This window comes from Carcharodon carcharias, chromosome 22 (assembly GCF_017639515.1).
Source record: "Carcharodon carcharias isolate sCarCar2 chromosome 22, sCarCar2.pri, whole genome shotgun sequence".
Lineage (NCBI taxonomy): Eukaryota > Metazoa > Chordata > Chondrichthyes > Lamniformes > Lamnidae > Carcharodon > Carcharodon carcharias.
In genome coordinates, this window is record NC_054488.1 from 40,642,525 (window position 1) to 40,665,283 (window position 22,759).

The 22,759-nt window shown below is 46.1% G+C and overlaps 1 protein-coding gene across 2 annotated transcripts; it reads left to right on the forward strand.

Moving 5' to 3' along the window:
* Positions 1-211: 211 nt before the first annotated feature.
* dcxr (dicarbonyl/L-xylulose reductase) lies at positions 212-21,118 on the forward strand. Of its 2 annotated transcripts, XR_005946597.1 has the most exons (9): positions 239-392; positions 2,078-2,175; positions 3,845-3,999; positions 9,235-9,277; positions 10,446-10,545; positions 17,540-17,604; positions 18,587-18,638; positions 19,472-19,589; positions 20,915-21,118. XR_005946597.1 is itself a non-coding variant. In XM_041217055.1 (8 exons), the coding sequence occupies exons 1-8, from the start codon at positions 341-343 to the stop codon at positions 21,016-21,018; spliced, it is 735 nt and encodes a 244-aa protein (XP_041072989.1). In that variant the 5' UTR covers positions 212-340; the 3' UTR covers positions 21,019-21,118. The 2 variants fall into 2 exon arrangements, 1 of the variants encoding a protein (XP_041072989.1); XM_041217055.1 differs by lacking the exon at positions 18,587-18,638 and having other exon boundaries at positions 212-392.
* Positions 21,119-22,759: the final 1,641 nt, after the last annotated feature.

The following is a 22,759-nucleotide window of genomic DNA, read 5'->3' on the forward strand; positions in this document are numbered from 1 at the left end:
GCTACCCAAAAGAGCCACAGCACATATATTATTGTTGTCTTGTAGTAAAGAAGGTCTTGCTCTCAGGGGGAAAAAATTAAAGGCTTTAAAAATAAAGTTCTAACTTTGAGCAAGTGGCACAATTTAGTCTTCACAGGCAGTGGGTGGTACCTTTAAAAAGGGGAGGTGCTGCTTGAGCTGCTTTAACCAATGTCTGTAAAATACTGCGAGTTATAAACCCAGTGGGCGGGTTAACTGGTTTAGTGAGTTTCTTGTTGGTGGAGAGGGGTTACGTTAAAGTAGGCTCTCCTGGTCATTGCCCAGGCTCCGCTCTAATCGCGATCCTTGCTTGATCAGGCGGATGGAGGGGAGTTTGGCCCATAAACGAGCCCTGGTGACGGGCGCTGGGAAAGGTGAGTAGCCCGGGTGAGGCCGGGGGAAAGCGGGTAGGTGGGGAGGGGGGCGATCCATACAGGCCTCGGCCATCAGGTTTTGAGTTCAGTCCCTTCTGGACTCCGAGCTCCTGTATCCTGTCCACCGCTGCAGTCATACTTTCTAAATCTTTTATACTAACATGGGTTGACAGATTATCAACTAAGATGTAACTAAGTGTCTCTTTCCACTCACGGACCTGCTTAGGGGCACCCACTAATAAAATTGCAGCTTAAAATAAATATTGAAAGGAAACTTAGGTAACGGGATTATAACCTGATGTGCTATATCTGTGCTCTGCCCTTTAATCTATCCACCATTGGTGCCTGTTTGCTCAGTAGATTTGGCTCCAAGCTCTGCAATTCCTCCCCTAGACATGCCTCTGCCTCTTTTCCATTATCATGCTCCTCAAAATTTATATTTTGGCTATCTGCCTTAATATTTCATTATGTTGCTCTATCAAATTTTATAATGCCCCTGTGTGTTCCTCGTGTTGGTTTACATTAAAGGTGCTTTATAGACATGTTAGTGAAGGACTCTTAAGAAACCTCTCCACCAGTTGGGAAGGGTTCACATATATCACTCTGTGACCTAGCTTCAGGGATACCCAGGCAGGATGTACCTCCGGCCAGTCGATTTCCCCTGGACCTGTTGATGGCCGCCTTCACTGAGCTCAAAGTGGTTTCTAGCAAAGCGATTTTTCTCTAGCGATGGTCCCGGAATTAATAAACTCCCTCATTCACTTAATAGCTGACTTATGCAGGATTGCATAGTGTTACTGAGGCTAGTGGAATTGTGCCTCCTGGTAATGTATTACCAGAAATAATCATTCTGCTTAAGTTTGGAACTTTGGTTACAATGTTCAAAAAGTATGTGTCATCATTACTTCTCCAAGGAGTTGGCCTAATGAGAGATGTATAACTCTGACCTTTAAATCTTTCATCCAGGAAGATTCTAATCTACCCTTCCACTCATGTGTGCTTGCACACAGTCCAACTGGTAAATAATTCCAATATTTTTGACTCCCCTCCTCTATCCAGAAGTTAATTCCACAGGATGATCGTTTTTTTTTGGTTCAGTGCTAAAGTTGCATCTTATTTTTGGATACCATCTAGTTTTATGCCTGCAGTGAATTTAAACATGTTTTAAATTTATGTGGTACTTTGTAACAATTTTACAGACTCCTCAGGCCATCACCTCTCAGATGCCTTTTCTAGGCTGAAAATCTAGTTTCTCCAGTCGTCTTCCGCGCTGATGGGAATAGATTTAGTTTAATTTCATTGGCCTTGTTTTGAGGGAGGGTTATCCAGTAGCTATCTATTGTAGAAGAATGGGTCAATCTCTGTTGTATAGGGGATATGTATTAAACTTCTACTATCCAGTGGAATGCTTGAAAAGTTAGTTGGAAGTCTACCTCAACCAATTAATTAGGGACCAAAATGACCTTAAGTACAGATTCATTCTTGAGATAAGCATCAAACAGAAACCAGGTGTTGATTTTTTTCTGCAGATGTGACATGTGCCTTTTTCTTTGTGTTGCTGGAATTGGGTTATGCTATTTAAGAAATGTGGATCTGATCTGTGACCACAGTCCTAGAGGGTGGGTATAGGGGTTCAGTAACAGGATATTTATTTTTAATTTCACAGTACAACATTTGTGTTTCAGGCATTGGTAGAGCCACTGCTAAGGCTCTACTTGCATGTGGTGCAGAAGTTATTGCATTAACCAGGACCCAGTCTGACTTGGATAGCCTTGTTCAGGAGGTATGTAGAAATTGCTTGCACATAGCTTACACCGGGTACCTTCCAATGTTAACAGGTTTTGAGTCCTGATGGACAAAATAATAAGTTGAAGGTAATTGGGCAGAGTCAACATGGTTTTGTGAAAGGGAAATCATGTTTAACCAATGATTGGAGTTCTTTGAGGAAGTAGCATGTGCTATGGATAAAGGGGAACTGTACTTAGATTTCCAGAAGGCATTTCATAAAGTGTCACATCAAAGGTTATTGTGAAAAGTAAAAGCTCATGGTATTTGGGTAGGGGGGTGTGGTAAATATGTTGGCATGGATTGAAGATTGGCTGGCTAACAGGAAGCAGAGAGTAGGCTTTAATGGGTCTTTTTCAGGTTGGCAAGATGTAATGTGTGGTATGCCGCAGGAATTGTTGCTGGGACCTCAATTGTTTACAATTTATATAAATGACTTGGTTGAAGGGATAGTTGCCAAATTTGCTGATGACATAAAGGTAGGTAGGAAAGTAAGGTGCAAAGAGGACATAAGGAGGTTACAAAAAAATATAGATAGATTAAGCAAATACCTGGCAAATGGAATATGTGGGAAAATGTGAAATTGTCCATTTTGGCAGGAAGAATAAAAGAGAAGCATATTATTTAAATAATGAGAGATTGCAGAGCCTTGAGATGCAGAGGGATCTGGGCGTCTTATTGCATGAATCACAAAAGGCTAGTATGCAGGTCCAGCAAGTAATTAGGAAAGCTAATGGAATGTTATCATATTTTGCAAGGGTATTTGAATATAAAAGTCGAGAGGTTATGCTTCAGTTATACAGACCACTGGTGAGACCATGTCTGGAGTTCTGTGTGCAGTACTGGTCATGTTTATTTAAGGCTGGATGTAAATGTGTTGGAAGCAGTTCAGATAAGGTTTACCAGACAAATACCTGGAATCCGGTTGTCTTATGAGGGAAGGTTGGACAGGCTAGGCTTGTATCTGCTGGAATCTAGAGTAAGAGGTGATTTGATTGAAACATAAGATCCTGAGAGGCCTTGACAGAGTGGGTGTGGAGAGGATGTTTCTCTTGTGCGAGAATCTAGAAGTCGGGGTCACTGTTTAAAAATAAGGGTTTGCTCATTTAAAACGAAGAGGAGGCAAAATTTTTTCTGAGTGTTGACCTTTGGAACTCTCTCTCTTCCTGAAAAGGTAGTGGAAGCAGCGTCTTTGAATGTTTTTAAGACCAAGGTGGATAGATTCTTGGGAAGCAAGTGGGTGATAGGTTATCGGGGGTAGGTGGGATGCAGGATGAAGTTACTATTAGATCAGCCATGATCTTAACTGGCAGGGCAGGCTCGAGGGGCCAAATGGCCCACTCCTGCTCCTCATCCATATGTTTGTGTAATTCTTCAAGTTAGTGTATAAAATGTCTTAAGTTTTTAGTGTTTTGAGTAGCATTGAAGTTACCCAAAAGCAGAATTGGGCAGATGATGGAAATCAAATAAAAACAGAAAATGCTGAAAGTATTCAGCAGGTCAGGTGGAATCTGGAGGGAGAGGAAAAGTTAACATTTCAGATCTGTGACTTTTTGTCAAACTGATGTATTATCACTCCACTGGTGTCTGACCTGAGTGTTTCTAGAATCTTCTGTTTATTTGGTTAAATCAGTTTTGCACCAGTGCCATTTTTTTTTGTCTTCTAGTGCCCTAAAATATTGACTATTTGCGTGGACATTAATGACTGGGAAGACACAGAAAATGCCCTGAAGGATGTCGGTCGCATAGACCTTTTGGTGAACAATGCTGCAGTTGCAATTTTGCAGCCATTTCTGAGTGTCACAGAAGATGCATTTGATAAGTATGTGAAAGATTTTGCAAAACCTGACCCAGTATTAAATTATCAAATTTAGAAGCAGGACTATTATCAATTTTACCCTGTGGTTAAATAAGAATCTGGTTTGTATTTTGAAATCATCTTGGGAATAAATTTTCAAATGATCCACAATGATTGTTCAGTGTGTGTTTAGATATATTATCTAAATATATTCTGTGTATCCTTTCTTGTACTTTTTTGAATGAAACCGGGTAGAATGCTCCCACACTTGGGCAGCTGTAAACTGAGACATGTCCTTCCCAGTGGGATGGTTTGAACCTAATTATGAGAACAAAAGCAACATGTTCTTTTTTCTAATGAGCAAAGCTGTAAATTTTCTAGTTGTTTAGGTTTTAACTATCAAAGGGATAGTTAAAAGTGTAGAGCTGTTCCTAAGACTAGAGTATGACCTGCATTAGCACAAATAACCATGTGGGGACATGATGTTGTGGAAATAATGGAAAATGGGATAACACAGATAAGGATTGGGTGCTTAATATTTGGAGATAAAAAGTAGGGAAGGAAAAAAGGGAGGTGGGGTTGAAGTACTGATTAGGAAGGACATTGTTGTGTTGGAAAGACAGGAGGGGGTCAATGACAATCCATTTGGTTAGATTTGAGAAGCGAAAAGGGGATGATCGCCGCACTACCGGGGGATATTCTATAGTCCTCCAAATAGTGAGAGCAAGGGGAGTAAATCTGCAGGGCAATCACAGATGTGCAAGAATTATATTGAGGGGACATTAACATTAATTACTCAACCATAGATTGGGATAGAGTAAAGGGTAGGAGGGAAAAGAAATTCTGAGAGTTGTTCAGGAGAACTTGTTTGACCAGTATGTTCTTGGTCCAGTGAGAATGTGGCACCCGTGCTGGGCAAAGTAGGTGGACCAAGTGTTAGTGGGGAATTACTTGGGTAAGAGTGATAAATCATTATTAATGGAGAAAAGCAAAGAATATTCTAAAATAAAACTTTTTACATTGGAGGGGGGCTAATTTCAGTGCACTCAGAAGAGATCAAGCCAAGGTGAAATGGAATCCGACTGACAGGAAATTTCACTGTAACGGAACTATGGATGATCCCTTTAAGGAGGAGATGTTTCAGCTACAGGCTAGGTATACCCCAATGAGGATGAAAGATCAGGGAAGCAAAGCCAGCGCTCTTTAGATGATGAGCAAGATACAGGATATTGTGGATGATGCATGCCGGGTGAATTCAAACACAAACAAGGCCAAATACAATAAGTTGAGAAGGGGAAGTGAAGAGGAAAATAAGACCATATGACAGTTGGCATTCAAATCTTCTACTGGCATGTAAATAATAAGTGGATAGTAAGAGGCAGGATGGAGACTAAAGACAGGGTGATTATATGCTTAGAGCGACAGAGCAAGGCTAGAGTATTTAATGAGTACTTTTGTGCTAGTAGTTATTAAGGAAGGGGATTAAAATATTGAAAGAGGATTTTGATTAAAATATTGAAAGCAGAGATGTAGAGATAATAGGGAGGATGCAAATTGATAGGCAGGATGTACTGGAAAGGCTGCTTGTGCTTCAGGGATGTATCATTTGGTCCAGATGGCAAGCATCTCGGGTTGCTAAAGGAAGTGAGTGGAGCTAGCGAAGGACTTGCCATGATCTTCCAGTCTTTCCCAGGAAAGGTGCCAGAGGATTGGAGAGTGGCAAATGTGACACCCTTATTCAAGAAATGAGGTAGGGACATGCCTAGTAAATACAAACCAGTTAACTGAGCATCAGTGTTGGGTACGGTTTTAGAAACAGTAATTGTGAGGGAGAGTTTGGTGGGGAGGACTGAGTTAGTTGAGAGCCAGCACTGATCTGTAAAGGCAGATTGTATTTGATCTAATTGAATATTTTGAAGTAACTGAAGGTTGATGGAGGTAATGTAGTGGATGTTGTCAATATGAATTTTCTGAAAGTCATTGTCAAAAGTGCCACGTAAAAGACTGGTTAATAAAATTGAGGCTTAGGAATAGGTGGGTCAGTGTCAGCTTGGATAAGAATGGCTTAAGGATGATAAATCAACCGCAACAGGGGCATAGCTAGGCTAGCAGAATTGGCAGATGTGGCAGATGGAATTTAATATAGAGAAGTGTGAGGTGATGCATTTTGGCAGAAGGGATGGGGAGAGGCAATAGAGACTTAATTGCTTAGTTGTAAAGAATGTACAGAAAGGAGGGACCTTTGGGTCCATGTGAATAGACCTTTGGAGGTGGTAGGACATATCGCGTGGTTAGCAAAACATATGGGATCTTGGGTTTTATAAATAGAAGTATTGCATCTAAAAGCAGGGAAGTTATGCTGAACCTTTATGAATCCCTGTTGGACCCCAACTAGGGTATTGTGTCCAGTTTTGGTCACCTCATTTTAGGAATGATGTGAGGGTCCTTGAGAGGGTGCAATGGAGATTTGCCAGAATGGTTTCAGGGATGTGGTATTTTAGCTACAAGGTTAAGTTGGAGAAACTGAGTTGTTCTCCTTCAAACAAAAGAGATTTGGTGGAGGTGGGTGAAGCTGTGATGGGGTTGGGCCGGGGAGAGCGAGGCTGTGGTGGGATTGGGCCGGGGTGGGCGAGGCTGTGGTGGGGTTGGGCCGGGGAGGGCCAGGCTGTGGTGGGGTTGGGCCGGGGAGGGCCAGGCTGTGGTGGGGTTGGGCCGGGGAGGGCCAGGCTGTGGTGGGGTTGGGCCGGGGTGGGCGAGGCTGTGGTGTGGTTGGGCCGGGGAGGGCCAGGCTGTGGTGGGGTTGGGCCGGGGAGGGCCAGGCTGTGATGGGGTTGGGCCGGGGAGGGCGAGGCTGTGGTGGGGTTGGGCCGGGGAGGGCCAGGCTGTGGTGGGGTTGGGCCGGGGAGGGCCAGGCTGTGGTGGGGTTGGGCCGGGGAGGGCCAGGCTGTGGTGGGGTTGGGCCGGGGAGGGCCAGGCTGTGGTGGGGTTGGGCCGGGGAGGGCCAGGCTGTGGTGGGGTTGGGCCGGGGAGGGCCAGGCTGTGGTGGGGTTGGGCCGGGGAGGGCCAGGCTGTGGTGGGGTTGGGCCGGGGAGGGCCAGGCTGTGGTGGGGTTGGGCCGGGGAGGGCCAGGCTGTGGTGGGGTTGGGCCGGGGAGGGCCAGGCTGTGGTGGGGTTGGGCCGGGGAGGGCCAGGCTGTGGTGGGGTTGGGCCGGGGAGGGCCAGGCTGTGGTGGGGTTGGGCCGGGGAGGGCCAGGCTGTGGTGGGGTTGGGCCGGGGAGGGCGAGGCTGTGGTGGGGTTGGGCCGGGGAGGGCCAGGCTGTGGTGGGGTTGGGCCGGGGAGGGCCAGGCTGTGGTGGGGTTGGGCCGGGGAGGGCCAGGCTGTGGTGGGGTTGGGCCGGGGAGGGCCAGGCTGTGGTGGGGTTGGGCCGGGGAGGGCCAGGCTGTGGTGGGGTTGGGCCGGGGAGGGCCAGGCTGTGGTGGGGTTGGGCCGGGGAGGGCCAGGCTGTGGTGGGGTTGGGCCGGGGAGGGCCAGGCTGTGGTGGGGTTGGGCCGGGGAGGGCCAGGCTGTGGTGGGGTTGGGCCGGGGAGGGCCAGGCTGTGGTGGGGTTGGGCCGGGGAGGGCCAGGCTGTGGTGGGGTTGGGCCGGGGAGGGCCAGGCTGTGGTGGGGTTGGGCCGGGGAGGGCCAGGCTGTGGTGGGGTTGGGCCGGGGAGGGCCAGGCTGTGGTGGGGTTGGGCCGGGGAGGGCCAGGCTGTGGTGGGGTTGGGCCGGGGAGGGCCAGGCTGTGGTGGGGTTGGGCCGGGGAGGGCCAGGCTGTGGTGGGGTTGGGCCGGGGAGGGCCAGGCTGTGGTGGGGTTGGGCCGGGGAGGGCCAGGCTGTGGTGGGGTTGGGCCGGGGAGGGCCAGGCTGTGGTGGGGTTGGGCCGGGGAGGGCCAGGCTGTGGTGGGGTTGGGCCGGGGAGGGCCAGGCTGTGGTGGGGTTGGGCCGGGGAGGGCCAGGCTGTGGTGGGGTTGGGCCGGGGAGGGCCAGGCTGTGGTGGGGTTGGGCCGGGGAGGGCCAGGCTGTGGTGGGGTTGGGCCGGGGAGGGCCAGGCTGTGGTGGGGTTGGGCCGGGGTGGGCCAGGCTGTGGTGGGGTTGGGCCGGGGTGGAAGGTTTATGGGAGACAGATTAAGGTTTTGGGCAAGAGATGTAGTGGGAATGTGAGGAAGAACTTTTTCAACCTCAGCAAGTGGTAATGATCTGGAACCTGCTTCCTACGAGGATGGTGGGAGTGGAGATGATCAATGATTTCTAAAAAATAACTGGAAGGAACTTGGGGAAAATAAACCTGCAGGTCATTGGGGATAGAGCAAGGGAATGGGACTGACTGGATTGCTCCACAGAGAGCCAGCATTGCCTTGATGGGCTGAAAAGCCACTTTTTCACCATAACTATAATTTTGAACTTTACCAGACGGTAGCATGATAGACAAAAGTGGAGAAATTTTGGGTATTTGAGAAGACAGAAGAGGATTACGGGAAGGAGCAAGGGAAAAGATTGAGTTTTAGGCCAAGGGTAAGAACTGGTGGATAGAGAAAAGTGCACAGGAGTGTGTAAAAGCAGCTGTTGGTGCAGCAAATGGAATCCGTACAGTTAACTTGGCTGGAGTAGATGTGAAGAAATGAACAGGGTACAGAAAATGAGAAAATTTTTCCTTGAACATTCGGTGCTTTTTAAATTCCTGGTCTGAATAAGCAGGAATGGGAACTATCAAAGGTGGTAGCAGAAGTGGTGGGGAGGCTGTGGGAGGTAGGAGATGATAGACCGATATGCATTACCCCAAACAGGAGAGCAGAAAGTGGAGCAAATAAAAAGTAGGGATAGGAACACTTGCAAGGCACGTTATTTACATGACCATTCCATTGACTAGCTCTGGTGGTGGGTCAGTTGGATGGAGCCAATTCTGTGAATGTTTGTGAAATACAAGGGCCAACAGGGCATCAGATGATGGGCGTGTGGACAGAGATGGGTCCAGAAGCTGCAATAGAGGCTTGAATCCTGAAAAGGTCATTGGTGCCTATGCTGCCTACCTGTTACTGGATGAATAATCAATTTCATTTGTGGTTCCTGCCATCAAGGATACTGATAAGCTGTGGAGAGATTGAACTGGGGAACCTGCATGCTGAGTAGCTCATAGCAGGAAAAAAAATGATCACCAACTCGCTTTGTAACCTTAGAAATATTCTATTATCTTTATCATTTTGTATCTGATTTTTTTCAGAATGTTTGGCGTTAATGTAAAAGCACTGTTACATGTTTCACAGGTAAGAGTGCTGCTGTTTCCCTGCTGGATTTGCATTTAACAGGTTTTGTACTTATTCACGAGAATTTTATAACTTTCATAGGCTTATCATATAAAGAAAATGAGCTCGTTTAGGGTTGGAGATAGGGGACAAAAGTTTGTGGTAGGTTGGGGGTGATGCAAGAGATTTAGAGGGACCGAGATACTATTGCAGAAGATGTGCCGTGAGTTCAAATAGGACCTGCATATAAGACTTGAATTGAGATTTCCATCCAAGAACCAGGTAAACTTGCATATTGGATAAGCAGGGTTTTGAATCTTTGTTGAGTCAAATTAATGATGAAACTGTTTTCTAATGCATGACCACTATTGCTTACGGGTAACCTGCACCACTGCAATCATGCGAACCCTATAGTGTCACTCATAGAGAGTTGGAAAGTTTGCTTTGCCTTCAGTGCATTAATGATGGGATAGATGTAGGGATTTGCAACTTGAAGGTGAATCTAGTAGTAGTGTGCAGCTTGATAGTAGTGTGCAACAATAGGTTGATCCACTCTCCAGAATGGTGATGTCCAAATAATGAATGTAATAGATGACTAAAATAAACTTCCCGATAATTGCAGCAAATTGGAACTGATTTTAGATGTGCCTTACTGGCAGAGAACCTTACCTGTCAACAGTACATTGGGTAATTGAAGCCCATGATTTTCTGCCCTTGCAATGAATGAAAATCCCTTGGCTTTACACCTGCAAGTTCTTGATCTACACAACTGACTGGCAAGATCCCCTGTCAGTGGCAGGGCCTCAGTCACCACTCTTCAATAGTGAACACTGAGTTATACTGTAACACTACCATATTCTTGTCCTTATCATCACCATTTGGTCGACTTTTCTGGTCTGTGATGCCACAGGCAGTATCAGATAGGCCACAGGAGATCAGGAGGCTGCCATGTGAGAGTCTCAAGTATAAACCTGTATCCTACAACATCACAATGCTACCGCACCATCTAAACCCACAACTTGGCTGTTAGTATTTCTGCAACACTTTCACAGATCTTCAGCTCTTTCAGAAACAATCCGTAAATACAGATTTATTGAAAATAAATGTCTGTACAGTGGGTAAAGCTACACTTTGATAGTGGCTTGCTAGTAATTGAGTTCAGTCATTAATGGTTTCCCCTTTTTTAAAGATAATTGCAAGGGGAATGATATGTTGTGGAGGTGGTGGTGCTATCGTGAACATCTCCAGCCAGGCGGCTCAAAGTGCTCTGAGAGACCATGCTGTATACTGTGAGTTCTATCCATTGCTTAACCTTTCACTGTATGTGAATTGGAGTGCTTTTGTGTGTTATTTTGGAATTTGTAGCACATACTTTAATCTGTAATCTGTCCTTACCCAATGAGTAAATCACTTAAAAAAAAAAATCAAATTCATGGCAAATGTGATTTACTCCACCAACCCACCGACCCATAGGTTTCTATGCAAACAATGACTGTAGCCACAGAGGATATGAGGCATTCCAACTAAATTTGCCATGAATTTGATTTTTTTTTTAATAGTTGGAATGCCTCTTATCCTCTGTGGCTACCGTCATTGTTTGCATAGAAACCTATGGGTCGGTGGGTTGGTGAGGTGGGGGGGTGGGGTGGGGGGGGGTGGGTGGGGGGGTGGGGTGGGGGGGGTGGGTGAGGGGGTGGGGGGGGGGGGTGAGGGGGGGGGGGGGTGGGGGGGGGTAAGGGGGGTGGGAGTGGGGGGGTGGGGGGGGGTGGGAGTGGGGGGGTGGGGGGGGTGAGGTGGGGGGGGGGTAGGGGGGGTGAGGGGGAGGGAGGGTGGGGGGGGGGGGGTGGGGGGGGAGGTGGGTAGGTGGTGTGGGGGGGAGGTGGGGGAGGCGGGGTTGGGGGGGGAAGGGGTGGGGGAGGGGGGGTGGAGGGGAAGGGGGGTAGATGGGGTGGGTGTGGGGGGAGGGGTGGGGTGGGGTGGGGGGGTGGTGAGGGGGGAGGGGGTGTGGGGGGAGGGGAGGGGTGGGGTGGGGGGGTGGTGAGGGGGGAGTGGAGGGGTTGTGGGGGAGGCATGGGGGGGTGTGGGGGGGGAGGGAGTGGAGTGGGTGGGGGCTGGGTGGAGTGGGTGGGGGTGGCGGGAGGTGGGGGGGTGGAGTGGGTGGGGGATGTGGGGGGGAGTGGGGAGGGGCTGGAGTGGGTGGGGGGGGAGGGGTGAGGGGGTGGAGGTGGAGTGGGTGGGGGGAGGTGGAGTGGGTAGGGGGGGTGGGGGGAGGTGGAGTGGGGGGGGGTGGGGGGAGGTTGGTGTGGGGGGGAGTGGGGAGGGGCTGGAGTGGGTGGGGGGGGGGGGTGGGGGGGGGGGGGGGGGGGGGGGGGGGGGGGGGGGGGGGGGGGGGGGGGGGGGGAGGATGGTGGGAGGTGGACTGAGGGGGGGGTGGGGAGGGGCTGGAGTGGGTGGGGGTGGAGAGGGGTGAAGGGGTGGAGGTGGAGTGGGAGGGGGGAGGGGGAGTGGTGGTGGGGGGGGGTGGGGGGAGGTGGAGTGGGTGGGGGGGGGGTGGGGGGAGGTGGAGTGGGGTTGAGGGGGGGGTTGGGGGAGGTTGGTGTGGGATGGAGTTGGGTGGGGGGTGTGGGATGGAGTGGGTGGGGGTGTGGGGGGAGGTGGGTGGGGGGGGGGTGGGGGGGAGGTGGGTGGGGGGTGGGGGGAGGTGGGTGGGGGGTGTGGGGGGAGGGTGGGTGGGGGGATGGGGGGAGGGGGGGTGGGGGGGTGTTTTTGGGGGGGAGGAGGGGGAGGGGGTGGGGGGGTGAGTGGGGGGGAGGGGGGAACGGGTTGGGGGGAGGTGGGTGGGGGGCTGGAGTGGGTGGTGGGGGGAGGCGGGTGGGTGTTGGGGGCGAGGTGGGAGGGGGGGCTGGGTGGGGGGGTGGGGGAGGTGGGTGTGGGGGGTGGAGTGGGTAGAGTGGGTGGTGGGGGGGTGGGGGTAGGTGGAGTGGGTTGGGGGGTTGGAGTGGGTGGAGTGGGTGGTGGGGGGAGGTGGGGGTGGGGGGAGGTGGAGTGGGTGGGGGGTGGGGGGGCGGGGGGTGGGGGGAGGTGGAGTGGGTGGGGGGTGTGGGGGGAGGTGGGTGGGGGTGTGGGTTGGGGGCAGTGGGTGGGGTGGGTGTGGGGGGGTGGAGTGGGTGGTGGGGGGGAGGCGGTGGGGTGGGGGGAGGTGGGGGTGGGTGGGGGAGGGGGAGGGGGGAGGTGGGGGGAGGTGGGAGGGGGGGTGGGTGCGGGGAGGTGGGGGGATGGCTGGGTGGGGCAGGTGGGGGGGTGGGAGGGGGGGGGGTGGGTGGGGGAAGGGGGTGGTGGGAGGGGGGGTGGGTGGTGGGAGGGGGAGGTGGGAGGGGAAAGGGGGGTTGGGGGGGGGGTTGGGGGGGTGGGGGTGGGGTTGGGGGGGTCGGTGGGGTGGGGGGAGGTGGGGGTGAGTGGGGGGAGGTGGGGGGGGGTGCTTGGGGGGAGGTGGGGGGGGTTGGGGGAGGTGGGAGGGGGGGTGGGTGCGGGGAGGTTGGGGGGTGGCTAGGTGGGGGGAGGTGGGGGGGGTGGGAGGGGGAAGGGGGAGGTGGGAGGGGGGGTGGGTGGTGGAAGGGGGAGGTGGGAGGGGAAAGGGGGGTGGGGGGGGTTGGGGGGTGGGGGGGTTGGGGGGGCGCGGTGGTGGGGAGTGCATTCCAGGAAGAGACTTCTACTGTTTTGTGAAAGGGAAATCGCATTTAACCAACTGAACTGGACTTCATTGAGGAAGTAATGTGCTTTGGATAAAGGAGAAATGGTGGATGTACTGTACTTAGATTTCTGGAAGGCATTTGATAAAGTGCCACATCAAAGGTTATTACGACAAATAAAAGCTCATGGTATGGGTGTTATATACAGGCATGGATTGAAAATTGGCTGGCTAACAGGAAGCAGGGAGTAGGCATAAATGGGTTTTTTCAGGTTGGCAAGATGTAATGAGTGGTGTGCCTTGGGGATCAGTGCTGGAGCCTCAACTATTTACAATTTGTATAAATGACTTGGAGGAAGGCATGCCAAATTTGCTGATGACACAAAGCTAGGTAGGAAAGTAAGTTGTGAAGAGGACATAAGGAGGCTACAAAAAGACAGATAGGTTAAGTGAGTGGGCAAAGATCTGGCAAATGGAGTATAAAATGTGTGAAAATGTGAAATTGTCCATTTTAGCAGGAAGAATAAAAAAGTATATTATCTAAATGGCGAGAGAGTGTGGAGCTCAGATGCAGAGGGATCTGGTGTCCTAGTGCATGCATCACAAAAGGCTAGCATGCAAGTACAGCAAGTAATTAGGAAAGCTAATAGAATGTTATTATTTATTGAGAGAGGAGCTGAATACAAAAGTAGGGAGGCTATGCTTCAGTTGTACAGAGTGAGACTGCATTTGGAGTATAGGTCACCTTATTTAAGGAAGAATGTAAATGCATTGGAAGCAGTTCAGAGAAGGTTCACCAGACTAATACCAGTAATGGGTGAGCTATCTAATGAGGATAGGCTGTACAGACTAGGCTTGTATCCTCTGGAGTTTAGAAGAGTAAGAGGCGATTTGATTGAAACATAAGATCCTGAGGGGTCTTGACAGGGTGAATGTGGGGAGGATGTTTCCTCTTGTGAAAAAATCTAGAGCTAGGGGTCACTGTTTACATATAAGGGGTCACCCATTTAAAACAAATGAGGTGAAATTTTTTCACTGAGGGTTGAGTGTCTTTGGAACTCTCTTCCAGGAATGGTGGCAGAAACAGAGTCATTGAATATTTTAAAGGCAGAGGTGGATAAATTCTTGGTAAGCAAGGGGGTGATCTGCGGTAGGTGGGATGCAGATTTGAGGTTACTATCAGATATGCCATGACCTTATTCAGTGGTGGAGCAGGCTCAAGAGGCTGAATGGCCTACTACTCCTTGTTAGCATGTACTAAACTGAATACAACAAACAAGTAGTGCTGTGCTGCCTTGACAGTCTGTAGGTCTAGAATAGTCTACCCTGAAGACAGAAGACCAATGGGAAGAAAAACATTGGCACTGAGGTCCAAACCCTCATTCAGCAATATACTTGAATAAATTTCAATTGATTGGGCAAACCTGGAATGGAAAATGTGCTGCAAATTTAGTTGGTTTAAAAGTAAAACTCTTTATTCTTAATTTAGTTTCACTGTATAGCAGAACTGCTCTTTGAAAAAAAATTGGTGAAGGTTTTGTGTTCTGCTCCAATAGTATTTGACCCAGGAATTTGTTATTGTTATTGTACGTGAATGGCACCTCCATTATATAAAAGCACTATTTCTGGCATCTGGTGGAAGTTGAATGCTATGGCCTAGCCCTACTAGTAATATGTAGGATGTTACAGCGGTGATGCTATCGAAGAGTGATCGTGGTCTGACTTGCACTCCATGAGTAAATACTGGATTTAATATCATGTCATGAGAATGGAAAATTGAATAAACCCAGTCATGCTCCTATATATCTTGTAGTCAGGACCATGAAGCTGTCAGATAGTATTTTTTGAAATAAAAAGCCAAGTGGTTCACTAATTCCCTTTTTAGGGAAGGAAGTGTGTCATCCTTACTCAGCCTGGCTTATAAGTGACTTGTGTACCATCACTGATTTGTTTCTTAACTGCCCTCTGAAAGCCCATCATTACTTTTTGGGGCAAGGAGGGATATTGATAATAAATGCTCTCCTTGCCAGTGACACCCACATCCTGAGAATGACTTTTATAGATATACCTTGGTTAGTACTTTTGGTTATAACATGTTTTTCTTTCCAAGTAGATCTACTTTCATTCAAAAATGCATAATAAGTTGGAATCCAGATGCTGGCAGAATGGTTCAATTTGATATTAAATCATTTTTTAAATTTCTTTTGATATCTCTTTCATCATTAGCACTTCAACACCCACTAGACACAATGATTAAGTTTAAGATCAGGGACTTCTGATATCTTAACAAATACTCTTCTCTAAACTATATAGCAATGAAAACTTTATAAAGTAATTCATTGTATATTGTTACAAGTACAAAGTTTGAGATTTGGTTTTTGGGACTGTGTCTTTAAGGTAAAATGGAGGAATGAAGGGGGTCATGTGACCTGCTCTGAATTCTGGCCAACATGAAGCCTGTGGTTTGGTGTTAAAGGAGAGGAAGTCGCAAGATGTTCACATCTCTGGACATTGGCAAAAGCATCTGTGCTGACTGGGTAGACTGTTAGTCTGCAAGTCTCACAGGTATGTGTTGGGAGTGTCAGATTTTATAAATGTTATACTTAAAACTGCCTATTTAATTTCAAGATATAATGGAGCTTGAGGCCTAGAGGATAGCTAATTAGCAATTCTACTTATTACGAGGTCCATGTAATCCACATTGCCATAGAGATGGGCTTTGAGTCAGGAGTGAAGAGTCCACAGCAATCCACTGTAGTATTATGGTAATAAAAACAAAAAAACTGCGGATGCTGGAAATCCAAAACAAAAACAGAATTACCTGGAAAAACTCAGCAGGTCTGGCAGCATCGGCGGAGAAGAAAAGAGTTGACGTTTCGAGTCCTCATGACCCTTCGACAGAACTTGACAGTTCTGTCGAAGGGTCATGAGGACTCGAAACGTCAACTCTTTTCTTCTCCGCCGATGCTGCCAGACCTGCTGAGTTTTTCCAGGTAATTCTGTTTTTCTGTAGTAATATGGTGTTGGGTTTTCTGAGAAATCCATGAAACTCCCAAATCAGTCTGCAAGAATCTGAGAGAGAGGCTGCCAGACATGCACCTGAAGCAGAGAAAATACTGTTTCTGTTACTACACAATGTGGTTGGGAGCTTGTGCTCAGATTGAAGAGAGCAAGTTTGTGAAGATTTAAACGAGGCTGGAAGATTTGCCTAGTTTTGACCAGAGGGAGAAATCTCCAGGGTAACCCTCACAGTGAATGTAAGCTCTGGGATTCGACGTTATCCAGCTGGAAAAGGGGAAAGGTCATCAGCTTTGGATTGGTTGTGGAAGAATAAAGTGTCCATTTAAAGGATAGTGTAAAATATAACTGTGGTGGGGGATTTCCTGTCACTTCAAAAGTGGGGAAACTTTTTTCATTGTTTAGAGCATAAGTTGCCTACAAAAGTAATAATTGGTGTATGTTGCTTTTAGTTTGGTTACAATAAAAGTCTTAATTTGAAATCTTCTTGTGATCCTTCTAGACAGTCAGTGGAAAGTTATAGATCTCTGTAGGGATCATAACAATGTGAAGAGCTTTAGGACATCCTGAGATCTGATGATATATAAAGACAAGCAATTGCCATCAGTTGTGACTGAACTGCTTTTGGAGAAAAATCATTTTATATAACACCTCATTGTTTTGGAAATATTGCATGTGAAGTACTTGGGATCTTGCCTGTTGGAACAGGTAGATGTGGTCTTGATTTGTTATCTCATCAGAATGGTAGCTGTACTTCCCTTTGTGTTGCATTGTCAGCCTAGATATTGTGTTTACGCCTAGGATTAGAACTTGATTGCAGAAACTCCCCAGGAGGCAAGCTGACACTTCAAATGATGGATTGTTTAATCATGGCATATGTGACTTGAGTTTAATGAACTGGCAGCTACTTCCCCAATAACTAGCTAATTGAAAACATGGCTTTAAAATCAACAACATAGCTTGATTTTAATAAATTTTAATGTCTGATTAAACTTCATGCATGGAGCATTTTAATTCATATTCATGAGGCAGGAGTGGGAACTTTGACATCTATTCTTTTTCCTCACCTTGCAATAGAAAATCAGTATTCTAAAAGGAGTGATCTGTTGAATAAAATTGGTAAGACAGAGCATACGTATTAACTTGTAGAAATCATCTACATGCGTGTTTGCTCCCTCATCACCTGGTTTTGTGGCAACTGTTGCTTCATCAGCTCTGAAATCCAAAGTTCCATGTTTTTAATTCTTGGCTTTTCTCCTGACTTCTGCTGAAGTGCAATTCAATAGTGATGGCAACTTTCATGCAACTTACCCTAATGGCCGTTATTGTGAATCTAGGTGTGGATATTGATTAAACCTCAGCTTCCATGGTCAAATAACCTCCTAGTACCTCTGGGTCTGAGCTTGTACACGCACACTAAATAGCAATAAAGGATAGGCACTATGGCTGATGTTGCGCTCTCCCCTTTGGTCAGTTGCTGTCTCAATTACCTAACATGTGTTCCAGATTGAATGTTGGTCTTCCTGGGTGATGCCATGTTGCCTCCTTAAGTGCATCTTGTGTTTGCTATTTTAAAGGTGCTTCAAAAGGAGCTGTGGATATGCTGACAAAAGTGATGGCACTTGAGCTGGGACCACACCAGGTAAATATTGAAATATGCAAATGGTCATCTGACACCATTAGATTCTATCATAATTTATTCTTTCTAAAGGTATATTAATGTCATTCCAACTGGAATGGCTTAACAGTATTGACCTCCAGTATGATCTTTATTGGTCAGCTTGATTTGGAGCCTATCTCTCTCTCTCTAGTATAGCAGTATTCTGATGTTTGTTCCGTGCGTGGACAGAGTTCAGAGGTGCCAGCTTCACAGATCCTTCAACAGAAATCCAACTGTATTGAACCAACGCTATTGGGGACAATATGATGGCAAATGACGAAATGAGTCCCATTTTGCCAGTGTGGGCAGTGGACAAGTTGGATTTGCTGCCCTCTGTTCCAGCTGGCATTCAAGGAATATTTGTAGCACTTTTCATCTAGCTAATAGCAAAAAGAACAAAGTATGAAAGATGAGATTGATTTAGAAACTGTTCACATGTTTTGTTGCTGCCAGCCATTGCATTTTTCTCTCTCCGCTTGCTGAACTGCCAGAGAATATAAATTGTTTAATCAATAGAGAAAAACTTTGAATACTTGACAATGCTTTATATTAGCTCTGCTAAACAAATGCTAAATGTCCTAAAAAATAAATTGGTTCTAGACTTGCACTAGAAGACATGGAATGCTTAATTTGTCAATGAGTAGCATTCTGTGCCAGCAGGTTGACTACAATGTAGAGTAGCATGTAAAATACTTCTAGGTATTAAAATGTCTGCATGCGTGAGGGTCTGCAATGCATTGAAATGTTGAGGCAGAGTATGGCACATAAATGAAAATAAAACCCTTGTTTAATTTCAAAACATCTCTTTGCAAAAGCGTACTTAAGATTTTTGCTGTTTTAAATAATTGTTTTATTATAAACCTTAAACTGCATCCACAACAAAAACGCCCCCCCCCCCCCCCCCCCCCCCCCCCCCTCTTCTCCACCATCCCCCTCACAGTAAGTGCTGTCCTTTGTTTTTAAGGAAATACAGAGCGGCATTTCCAGATGCTATGTTGATGTTGGGAGAATTCCAGGAAAGTATGTTCTCTGTTCTTGATTGAGGATGATGACTAGAGAGCATGTTTTTCCTGTACATTGATTGATTCCTCTTGATATTAGCTGAAATTGGATTCTTAAGATTTGAGCTTTTGATATGTCCTTATACCCTACAAACCCTTTGACCATGGAAATGCAACTCTAAAATTCAACTGGCCAAGACTGAATTTTGTAGGTTGTCAAGTTGGTCTGATATTCTAGAGTGAGGATTTCATCAAGTTAAATCTCAAGTTTTGGAATTTTAACTTGAAACTCAACATCTATTTCATTAAAGTAAAGCCCATGGTAGGGCAAATTCTAAATGTCAGTGACCAGAATGAAACTGGGAACTGAGCAATATGAAAGAAAGAGTGTTCCACTATTTCTGATTCTTTTAGGGCTGCTTGATTGTTCAGTTAGTATGATAGCATTCAAATACAACATTTGCTTTTGAATATGTAATTCCGTTTTACAAATTAACCACTAGAGAATACTCAATACCATTCCCTGAAACTAGGAAACACCATTCTTGAATTGTTTTTCAGAATTTTTAAACATAGAATGAAGAGTTATTGTTAATAACTTTCCATTGTCTCTTCTGTAATGGCTGAATTGATTCATGAAAAAGATACCTAGGATAATGCTATATCTTCAAACTTGTTTCAGTCAGCCCGGTCCAGCTCCTGTAACTGCACTGACTTTCAGTGCAAACGGGTTTCTGGAATGCTAAGATTTGAGATCTAGAAGCATTCAAGCTGCCTTTTGAACAGCTTAAGTTGTAAGAGCAACATTTGAGTAAAATTTTATATATTTTTGTTCTGCTTCTGCACAGATCAGAGTGAACGCAGTGAATCCCACTGTAGTGATGACCGCAATGGGTCGGATTGGGTGGAGTGACCCAACAAAAGCTGCAGGAATGTTGTCACGTATCCCACTGCAGAGGTTTGCAGGTGAGTGATTAAGTACAGATGTGTTTGACTTCTCCTGATATTGGGGAAGCCTGCTTTAATTGGCTGTTTTCACTGACTTGAATACAGCTGTCTTGTCATTGTGCAGAACAGTAATGGACTTAATTTTTAATATTTTGTCCTTTAGGTATTTATTAATGACTCACATGTTGCCACCTGGCCCTTCTTACTACTTCGTACTTTCATAATATGAAAACCAGCAGAGCTGTATTTATATTTAAAACAGTGTTGACTTGTGTATCTAGTACAAGGGATTGGCAATTAGCTGAACAGCTTTAATTGCCAAAAGCTACTACAGAAAACAGGCGGGTGACATGTTAAACTGTCTGCCTTAAAGCATTTGTGGCAATGCCCAAAGCATCTGCACCAAACTCAATCGTAAAGGGAACATTACTTCTGTGGAACAAAAATAAAAATACCTGGAAAAACTCAGCAGGACTGACAGCATCTCCGGAGAGGAATACAGTTAACGTTTCGAGTCCATATGACTCTTCAACAGAACTAAGGAAAAATAGAAAAGAGGTGAAATATAAGATGTTTTAAGGGTGGGGTGGGGTGAGACAAGTAGAGCTAGATAGAGAACCAGTGATAGGTGGAGATAGACAAAAGGACAAAGAGGTGTTGACGGTGGTGATATTATCTAAGGAATGTGCTAATAGGTGACATTAAGGGTAGAAAGCAGGACGAGCTAGATATCCCTAATGGGGAAGGGATTGAAATAGGCTAAAAGGGAGAGATAAAACAATGGATGGAAATACGTTTTAAAAATAATGGAAACAGGTGGGTTAAGAAAAACCTATATAAATTATTGGAAAAAAGGGGGATCGGAAAGGGGGTGGGGATGGAGGAGAGAGTTCGTGATCTAAAATTGTTGAACTCAATTTTCAAATTACTTCTGTAGAGATCCTTTCACCTGGCTGCTCGACCAGATCCAGAGAAACTCTACTGATTTTAAAAAGTAACAGTTTTGAAACGAAATAGCTTACTCCCCACCCCCCTCCCCCACTCTCATTGGGGGAAGGGGGAGGATTTCAGTTTTTTCGCCCTGGGCCTTTGGTGCTCAGCCACTTTAATATACAACGGCAAAGATTGAGTTACTACTTTTCTTTCCTCCTAAATATATGCCAGATATCAGCCCAGCATTTGCTGCTCCTGCCTCTACCTTTCAATTATGGGGACATCTGGCACTTTTTGTATATCATGTCATTTCACTCAACTGCTGACCAGATTGATTTTAGATTCTAACTACAATTGTTCTGGATTATTGCATGCATAGTTAATGTTTTTATTTTTCATTTTCCTTTTAGAGGTAGATGATGTGGTGAATGCAATAATCTTCCTCCTCAGTGACAGAAGTTCGATGATAAATGGAGTGACTCTGCCTGTGGATGGTGGATTCCTTTCTTCATGACCTCGTTTATTTGTAGATAATGGCTCATTAAAGGCCTGAATGGATTCCCATTTAATTACTTTCCATACCATCCTAAATGAATAAAAGACCCAAAACTCTGGATATTCTAGCTGAGGTTTTCTGTTTCCATGTTCCTGGAACATTTGTCAAACTGTTGCTCGGGTTGTGGAATTTCCTTAATGTGGAGCAGGATTACTGTCATGATAAGTCCCAGTCTCTGTTTTCTGCAGCAGGACAAACTCTAGACTTAATTCTGATTGTGGGGCTGCTGTGCTACATGACCATTCAGAGTCTAGCTTTTGTTTGAAATGCAATGCAACATTTCTACCAAATTGGCAACTGTTCCCTGCAGAAAAGTCAATGATTTAGGGAGGGTGGAATGTTCTTCCCTTCGCTGGAAGTGTAATTGCAGATGTCAAATGAGTAAAAGTTGAGCAGTGACGTGTCCATTAATGCTGACACACTGATCGCTCAAAGTCGGCTTAGTGCTGACTGAATCATCCTGCGGGGGAGAAACTTGCTACAGAGAATTTAAAACTGCAATTTCTCAGTAGCCCTCACCCTGTGAGTATCGGTTCTTCTGTTAAACATCACAACCAACTATTTTTGGACCTCTTTGATTCTAAATAGGAAATAATAACATTTCTTTGGCACTCTGGATTACAAAGCAGCACTATGTACTTTTCAAGAGCGGTGCCTCCACTATCACCAGCCTTTGTTTAAACTAAAATATTCCACAAACCTGTAGAATCTAGTTTGAAAGTCTCAGCACTTTGCAGGGTTTTAAGCTACAGCAGCAACTTGTACACGTTTGCAATGTTTCTAAATTTGTTGAAAATATAATAGTAAATGACTTCTGCACAATAAAAGCAAAATACTGCAGATGCTGGAAGTACTCAGCAAGTCAGACAGCAGCTATGGAGGGAGAGTTGTCTGACCGGCTGAGTTGTTTCGGCATTCGGTTTTTATCTCTGCACAAATATGACTGGCTCACTAGCCTTTTTTGTTCTAGTTTAGTAAATTCAGTTAATCTAACATTGGAACCTTCCGTCTGCTGCTTGCATTTATATAGTTCCTTTTACAACAGGACAGTCCAAGTGCTTTAGAGCCAGTTAAGTACTTTTTGAATTGACAGTGGTGTAATGTAGGAGATGTGACAGCCAATTGGTGAACAGCAAACTCACATGAACAACAGTTTTTTGATATTGGTTGAGGGATGAGAATTGGCCAGAACACCTGAAGATAATGTCCCTGTGCTTCAAAATAGTGACATGGGATCTTCAGCCATGTGAGGGGCCAGATAGAGACTCAATTTAATGTCTCATCTGAAAACCAGCACACTGTCAGGACAGAACTCCCTCAGTAATGCAGTGGAGTGCCAGCCTTACTTAGTGATGAAATGGGACTTAACCTCTCAATCTTCTGATTAAGAAACATATGTGTTACCAACTGAGCCACAGCTGACACAAATGCATGGTTGTGCTTGCTATCTCCTGTGGATATTCTAATTGTGACAGCTTTATTCACCTGGAGTGAGAGATTGATAAGCAATGCCATTGGTCTCAGTGGCTTTACTTAGGAAGTCACCAAGTGGCAGTGTAAACTTAGAAAACTGCATCAGAAGTTAGAAATGGACCTGTTTCCCAAAATCAATACTAAAATATTAAACACTCTAAATGTCAACATAATCTTAGTTGATTTAGGATACATGGTGCTGTGCATCTTCCTGTACAATTAGGCA

Excerpts from the sequence above, each read along its gene's own strand:
- dcxr (XM_041217055.1), top strand. The coding sequence starts at position 341 with ATGGAGGGGAGTTTGGCCCATAAACGAGCCCTGGTGACGGGCGCTGGG. Across the intron at positions 10,546-17,539 it reads GAGAGACCATGCTGTATACT|GTGCTTCAAAAGGAGCTGTG; the intron begins GTGAGTTCTATC and ends GCTATTTTAAAG. Across the intron at positions 19,590-20,914 it reads CCCACTGCAGAGGTTTGCAG|AGGTAGATGATGTGGTGAAT; the intron begins GTGAGTGATTAA and ends TTTTCCTTTTAG.